The following is a 7,822-nucleotide window of genomic DNA, read 5'->3' as shown; positions in this document are numbered from 1 at the left end:
TCATAAAAACATTTTAAAAAACATTTTGAAAAGGCATAGTTCTATAGTTTTATGCTTTTATATTAAACATTCTCTATATTTTCTTATATTTGCATGAAGTGGCTTGACGCTTTATTGTTTTGCAATTTTTTTAAATAGTATAAAGTAACACGTTTTTTTTTTTAATGATACATAAAAGAACTTACCCTAAACATGAACATTAAACACAAGTTAATACACCAGCTATAGTGACAAACATAACTGATCAGTCGATATTAAAAAAAAGGCATAATTCTATACATTTATGCAGACGCTTTTGTGCAAAATATTCTCTAAATTTCCCTTAAATATGAAGTGGCTTAGTATTGTTTTGCTATTTATTTATTTTGGTATAATATAGCGTATATACTATATGTAATGTAAATAGTATAATGTATTGGTTTAAGAAACCCCTTTGTTTTTTTTTCACTAAAATCATAAATTTATATAAAAATATTCTCAATTTTCATAAATATGAAGTAGCTTGACTTTAGCAAAACTATACATTGTTTTTAGTCTAAATTACACAAAAACTAATTATAAACGTAAACAAAATAAAATATACACAAAGTATATAAAAAATTGCAATGCAAGTGAATTTAGTGTTTCAGAGAACCATTTAGCAAGTAAATGTATTGCACTCTATACACAAAGTCCTGTGGTTGTACCATGGTAAAGTAATGGTAATACCACGCTGCTTATGCAATGCTGCAGAATGACTCGGATATCACCGTATTTAAATAACATTTACTTTTAACATAGCACTTCATTTTATAATCACGTTTCTCCAATGTGCGTTTACGGTACTGATAAAAGCATGCAAATGATGCCCGTGAATTTGGTATAATCAGTATGTTTGTTATGCAGACACTCAGGAGAGATATTTCAACCTGTACACTTTTATTGGGCTACGCACAGACAAAGGACACAATTCAGCTTTTGAGGAACAACACAACTGTTCATTACAGTACAATGCAAACCCTACTGCATAGGCTTCAAGTTAGTCACGCCTGACCCCCCAGAGTCTGTTTACACAATAAGAGTCAAAAAAAGGGGAACTGGAGAAGCATGAGATTCCCCTACATATACAGTATAGGGCAAATAAACCGATAAAGACGCTTCCAAAAAAAGACATCTAAACAAGTCCTAACTTTCCTGCCAAGCAGTCACCTCAAAACCAAACGGCATCATGGGTGCATTTCGCTTATTTTAAAGCAAACGTGAATCCAAAATGTATTGCAATTATAACGAACCGTGGCGTGCATCTTCAGTTCCAAAGCCATTCCATGCTCACCTCTTCCAAAACAAACACGTTCCTTAAAAAACAAGTAATATCATTTACCCAGCATGCCTCTGTGCCCTTCAATACAAACATTCGCTCACCAAAGTCACGTTTTTCCTTCTCCAAAGCACTGACCTATTCCTACGAATACCAAGCACATTTCAAATAACAATAAAGTCCAATAAAGCTCACCAGTCGAATCAGAACACGTATAAGACGCGCATCGGATGGAGCAGGTGATGCAACAGTTAAAGCACGAAGCTCTAAAACTGTGTTCTGGTTTCGACTCGTGTCCGAGATCACTAAAACCCACCACATCCAATCCTCATCCACAAACACCGCTTCAGCGTCATCCACGTTATATACACGACACCAAGCTGAAGAACCGTTTGTACACAACGCTCACACTTACTAAAGGTGGATTAAATGGCAGAAATCCGACGGTAGAGAAAGCACAATATTGCACAAACAAGACATAAATAAATAAATAAACAAACTCTTCTGTTAAGAACATCGACTAGTTTTTCTGGAATCACCGCATGAAACAAAACACCGTTTGTGTTTGGATCACTCTTTACAAAAGACATAAGACAGACACGCATGCACACAAACGTGTTTTTATGCTGCAATGGCTTCTGATCACAAATACTGTCGAACTCTTTCAAAAACACTGAACCACTAAAAACGAAATGTAATGATTACTGTTGCAGGCCTTTAAATTCACGCTCTTCTGATCTGGGACTCGTCTATTCATGCCGTATCGCTTGCTTGTTTTATTGGTATCAGTCAAATCAAATAAAAAGAAAACATTACGCATGTTGCTATATTCATAGGAAATCGTAATCCTCACTGCTGTTCCTCGCAAACCTACTGCTGAATTTCTGAATTACACGGTGATATTCTTAGCACTGACAACAAAACGTGTCACACAAACATCATTTTCCAAAAAATTAAAGGTATGACATTGTTGAAGCACGGTAGAAAAATATCTCCTGTTTGCGCATGTCGAGGTGGACTAAATGTGGCTTGAGAGCCATTACACAAAATCACTTCACAGAAGCGTCAGCAGGGGGCAGTCACTTCGCGTGAGTACTGATTGGCACTTCACTTCCTGTTTCGCAGCAGGAAAGAGATGCACAATCAGAATGTACAAGACGGTTAAAAAAACAAACGCAAAACGTACAAATAAAGTGTGGATGAACAAACAAACATTCAAGAGGAATTAATCATTAAAAACATCTAAGTGCTAATGAATATAGCATCAATGGTTTTACCGTTAAGCTTATTCGGTCTGCCAAAGCAAGTCCATCCTAACAGAAATACCTAGAGTGTACTGTATACTCAGTCTAACTATTTCTTAATAAAATACACGTTTATGACTGCAAGCCAAAAGCATCTAATCAGATGCTAGCTGTTGAACTCCAAGGGTAAAGTCCCTGGAAGCGAGTTTAGATATAACGTCCTCAAAGTGTGACAAACATTAGTATCTTATGCAAAAACGAATTAGTAATGACAGTATGTTGTACAGCAATTGATTTCAGTGCCCAGTAGTACCTCTAACACTCGGAAAATGTGGCTTCCCAGATGTAGTTTTCAAGTATTAGTACTGCATCTTAAACTGGGAAAAAATGCTTAAACGGACAACAGAGAGCAAAGAAAGAAATGGTATAACTGGCTAAAATGTTCCAGCCCAGTCGATCACTTGAGGCGCTGGGTGACATTAGCAAGTGCTACAGCAAAAGCCTGCACAGCTGAGAAGGGGTACTGAAAGTCCAAGATGTATGCATTCCCATCGATCCTTCCGAATTGCATCACCTACACAGAGTGGAATAGAAGTTAGAAAGCACACAAATGGTGTCCAAAAGAAACAACATCTAACGGCTTCTTGCGTACCTGTCTCCCCTCGAGCTCAATCTGGAAGTTCTTTGCCGATTCCTGTGTGACTCTTCCTCCAAAGTCCAGCTGGTAGACCTGCGTGGCTTCGTTCCAAAGAGGCTGTTTGTTGGCCATGATGTAGACGAACCCTTGACTGCCGAGGCCGCGGTCTTCTTTCTCGTTAGCCTTTCGGCATTTGATTTCGTCCAGCTCGCAGCCTCCCGCCCGCAAGTTCCTTTTTGATTTCCAGCTCTTTTTACCACTCTGGCTCTGGTTCATCAGCTCGTCGCCACTGATGAAGAGCTCTGGCTCGCTCTCGGAGCTGTCCTGGAACTCGTTGGTGGTGGCCTTGCTTAGCTTTTTGGCTTTCAGCTGCTCTTTCTGGCCTTTCGGTTTCTTCTTGTCTCGTCCACCTAACCTCGGACTGGAGATGAGGGAGTTGAAGTCACTGAGGGCACGGCCCTCTTTTTTGGACTTGTTGCCTCCTTCTGTGATTGCTGGAACGTTGGTTTCATCCGCCCGACTGTTGTCCAAACGCTTTCGGTTCTTCTTACCAAACCTGTCCGCTCTTTGAGGAACCGGGCTTTCGTTCAGTGACAGCACCTCCTGAAAGCCTTCCCCAGCTTCGGCGATAGCCTCTGGGGGACTGACCGCATTCTGGTGGTCTGGAGGTGGCGTCGGAAGAGGGGGTGGTTGAGGGGGAGGAGAAAGAACAGGCTTATCCAGCATGTGCGAGGTCTTTGGTGGAAGGGATGGGGCAGGACCTGGGGGGCTTGGCATGGGTGGACAGGGATTGTAAGAACCCCATGGATGAAGAGGAATGGGAGTCATAGGCAGACTAGAACAAGAAGCTGTCCCAGGGTACATTGGTGGGAGGGGGCAGCAAGCAAGGTTGGGCAAATTGGGAGGATAACCAGGTGGCATGACCACTGCTTGGTCCTGCTGGGAAAAGGGAAGAGGAGTAACCACCTCTTTGGGAGAGGTGGGATGTGGAGAAGCTTGCACGGAACCACTGTAGGCTGCACTTGGTGGATAGGGCAGAGCAATCTGGTATGCTCCTGCTGGTTGGAAAGTTGTGGCGTTAGGACTTGTTGGAGATTTAGGCGAGAGGACAAACAGAAGACGGGAAACGTCCAGATGCTGTGCAGGGCTGAGGATGAGTGGGGGAGGTTTGTGGGACACAGGAGGTCCAGACGTGGGCAGAGTAGCTGTACGCTCTTGGGGAACCCAAATCTCTTCAGTAGCAGACGGATCCCATTGATACGGCGGTGGCCGTTTGACTGTCAAACTCACAACCTCCGTATTAAGAGCCATTTGCCTCAAAGACTGATTTAATGCCTCATCCTCTGTAAAGGCAGAGTTGATATAGTCAGCCCTTTCCCTGTTTCCACCTCCACTAGCCACTCCACCGTTGCCATCCATACTGAGTAGGCTGTAGGAGGACTGGGAAGGCAGAGGCGAGGCACTGTTGGAGTGCACTATAACAGTGCTGTGAGGTGCACCACCTCCGGTTGGTGGGAAATCTTGCCTAATGATTGTCCCCCCAGCTATTCCATTACTTCCACTGCTGGTGGCCCCAGCGCTGACCCCACCGTTACTACTGCACTGACTGCATGTATAAAGAGCTGTTGGCCCTCTTGGCTGGTAGGAAGCAGACAAAGTACTGGCTTTGGCCTTGGAGGGTAGGGTCCTCTGGGGATCCAGCATTTGAGAAACCTTTAGCGCAGCTTCCCGACTGTTCCGCCTCATGGTAGCGTGAATCAAGCTGCTGTCCAATCTCTGGCCAGGGTTCCGCCCTGCTCCAACCTGATTGGCTGTGTCAGGGTAAGGGGGCGGGTCCCCACTGGGTATAGAGTACCTTGGCACAGTGAGACGGTTCAACGTGGCTGAGGCATAGGGCAACTGCACCTTCTTCCCCTCCACAGCAGAGGAAGATGATGAGACCCTGAGGGTGGCGGAGCTTCCCGGGCCCTGCAGCGTGTAAACATTCTGGTTGCAAACAAGTCGCGAGCGGGGACGACACACCTCCTCCACATTTCCGCTGCTGTCAAATGTGGTGATGCGTTCGTAGCCCAGTGGGGTTGGGTACAGAGCTGCCTGCGCACCAGGTGGATACAAGGTCAGATCCCCTTTCTTTACACAAGCTTCCCCTGAGGATGAAGCGCTAGAGCTGCTTCCCGTTGCCCCAGAGGTGGAATTCGTAGAAGCAGCAGCCGAAACCGCGACTGTGGCAGCTGCCATTGCTGCGGCAACTGTGCCAGGGTAAGGAGGGGGAGGGTTCATTTTGCTAATCTCAAGAGGGGCAGTAAAAACTACTGCATCACCCTCAGCCAGTTGTGGGGCAGGCCGAGTGGTTTTAATTTTAAGCAGGAGCTCATGTTCCCCACGCTCCGCACTGTGTTCTGCTGTTGGGGGAACGTCCGGGATGGTACTCTGCGGAAGCTGAATGACCGGGCATGACGGTTGACCTGAGGGCAAAGCTGGAACAGGGATTTGGATCTGATGCTGCTGTTGCAACTGCTGCTGCATTTGCTGGTGCTGCAGCTGCAGTTGCATTTGCAGATGCTGCTGTTGGATTTGATGCTGAAGCTGTTGCTGCATTTGCTGTTGCTGCTGCATCTGTTGGATCTGCTGTTGCATGTGTTGCTGCTGCTGTTGCTGCATGTGCTGATGCTGCAACAACTGTTGATGCTGCAGCTGATATTGTTGAAGCTGTTGCTGTAGCTGTTGATGCTGCTGCTGCTGTTGATAATGTTGATGCAGCTGATGCTGTTGTTGTTGTGATTGCTGCTGCTGCTGTTGTTGTTGGGATTGCGCAACTAAAAGCCGACCAACTTCCATACCTCCAAAGATTACCTGTCCAGGACTAGAATACCTGGCAGGAACGGTGTACTGCGCAGTGAGCACAGTGTCCTGCTGTCCTTGGTCAGACACCACAGGTGGTGTCACAGTCGATGTTGGATTGGACAACACATCCAACTGGATGTTTTGATTGGCTAGTAGGGATTGGACAAGGCCGATGCTTTGGGTTGGGGACATGGCTTGCGCGGGGCTGTGTATGGGGGCGATGGGTATGTTGACAGTGCAAGGTGGATTATCATCAGTGATTCCTGATGCTCCTGTAACAGGCAGGTCGTCCTCATCCTCACTGAAGACATTAGGACTAAACATAGGTAGGTTAATGTATTCCACTGAGATCTTCCTCACCTCAGGGAGGTAGATGGTCATCTGTCTGGGCTGGAGGTGAAGCAGACTTGTCTTGTAGATAACTAGTGAGAGGGGAAATGTATATTAGAAAACAGTTGTGATTGCTGCTGCTGCTGTTGTTGTTGGGATTGCGCAACTAAAAGCCGACCAACTTCCATACCTCCAAAGATTACCTGTCCAGGACTAGAATACCTGGCAGGAACGGTGTACTGCGCAGTGAGCACAGTGTCCTGCTGTCCTTGGTCAGACACCACAGGTGGTGTCACAGTCGATGTTGGATTGGACAACACATCCAACTGGATGTTTTGATTGGCTAGTAGGGATTGGACAAGGCCGATGCTTTGGGTTGGGGACATGGCTTGCGCGGGGCTGTGTATGGGGGCGATGGGTATGTTGACAGTGCAAGGTGGATTATCATCAGTGATTCCTGATGCTCCTGTAACAGGCAGGTCGTCCTCATCCTCACTGAAGACATTAGGACTAAACATAGGTAGGTTAATGTATTCCACTGAGATCTTCCTCACCTCAGGGAGGTAGATGGTCATCTGTCTGGGCTGGAGGTGAAGCAGACTTGTCTTGTAGATAACTAGTGAGAGGGGAAATGTATATTAGAAAACATGGGACGTATAAATAAATGTAGTAGTTTATATTACTGAAAAATAAATAAACAAACAATTAAAATACCTGCACCAAGATTTGTTGGCAAAAATGCTGCAAGCCCCACAATTTTGAACTTCGTTCCCCATATATTAGATGTAACTTGCGCAAGATAATTGTGCTAAAATACGAGAAGACAAATCTTAATAAGGGGGAAACATTCAGTGAGCTCTGTAATACACACATAGATGTTTTTACCAATTTTACAGCCATTTTACCTGTGTGATGTCATCTAGCGGAAACTCCCGCCGAGTCAGACTCGGAGAGCCAATGGAGGGCTTGCGAATGGGTAACCTAGGCGATCGCGATATTTCCTGTGCGGTGCGGGAGAGCTTGGGGGACTTACGGGGATCTATATTTATCCTGTTGGTAAAGGGACACACTAAGTCTCTACAGAGAAGGTAGCAAGCGAAGAAAAGAGTTCAAGGGGAGTTTGCAGCAGCATGCCGTCTAAAATTGCAGAGTTAAACAAAACTTCAGAACTGGAGGATCCACGAGTTTCACGCTATCAAAATGAGCTCTATTTTTAGGAAAGCATTTCATGATGCATATCTTGTTATTAAAGGGATAGTTCACCCAAAAATGAAAATGTGATGTTTATCTGCTTACCCCCAGGGCATCCAAGATGTAGGGGACTTTGTTTCTTCAGTAGAACACAAACGGAAGATTTTTAACTCAAACCGTTGCAGTCTATCAGTCTTATAATGGAAGTGGATGGGAATCACGGCTTTGGGAGTCAAAAAAAAAAAAAACAAACAAAACCACTGTTCAGTTTCTTGCACA

General features: G+C 45.0%; 1 protein-coding gene across 1 annotated transcript in view; it reads right to left on the bottom strand.

Annotated features, from left to right (window-relative positions):
* Window positions 1–2,603: 2,603 nt before the first annotated feature.
* The window catches only part of LOC107738564 (TUB like protein 4), a 15,515-nt gene continuing 10,296 nt past the window's right edge, over window positions 2,604–7,822 (bottom strand). The window contains exons 12-16 of the mRNA XM_016550327.1: window positions 7,258–7,429; window positions 7,067–7,160; window positions 6,484–6,968; window positions 3,194–5,956; window positions 2,604–3,115 (exon numbers count right to left, since the gene is read on the bottom strand). Coding sequence (XP_016405813.1) covers window positions 2,999–3,115; window positions 3,194–5,956; window positions 6,484–6,968; window positions 7,067–7,160; window positions 7,258–7,429 — 3,631 coding nt within the window. The 3' untranslated portion in view covers window positions 2,604–2,998. The remainder of the gene's footprint in view (window positions 3,116–3,193; window positions 5,957–6,483; window positions 6,969–7,066; window positions 7,161–7,257; window positions 7,430–7,822) is intronic.

The sequence above is a fragment of the Sinocyclocheilus rhinocerous genome, unplaced genomic scaffold, assembly GCF_001515625.1.
Source record: "Sinocyclocheilus rhinocerous isolate Xijiao unplaced genomic scaffold, SAMN03320098_v1.1 scaffold3662, whole genome shotgun sequence".
In the NCBI taxonomy this organism is placed as follows: domain Eukaryota; kingdom Metazoa; phylum Chordata; class Actinopteri; order Cypriniformes; family Cyprinidae; genus Sinocyclocheilus; species Sinocyclocheilus rhinocerous.
Note: the sequence above shows the minus strand (reverse complement) of the source record. Positions and strands in the feature narration are given on the sequence as shown.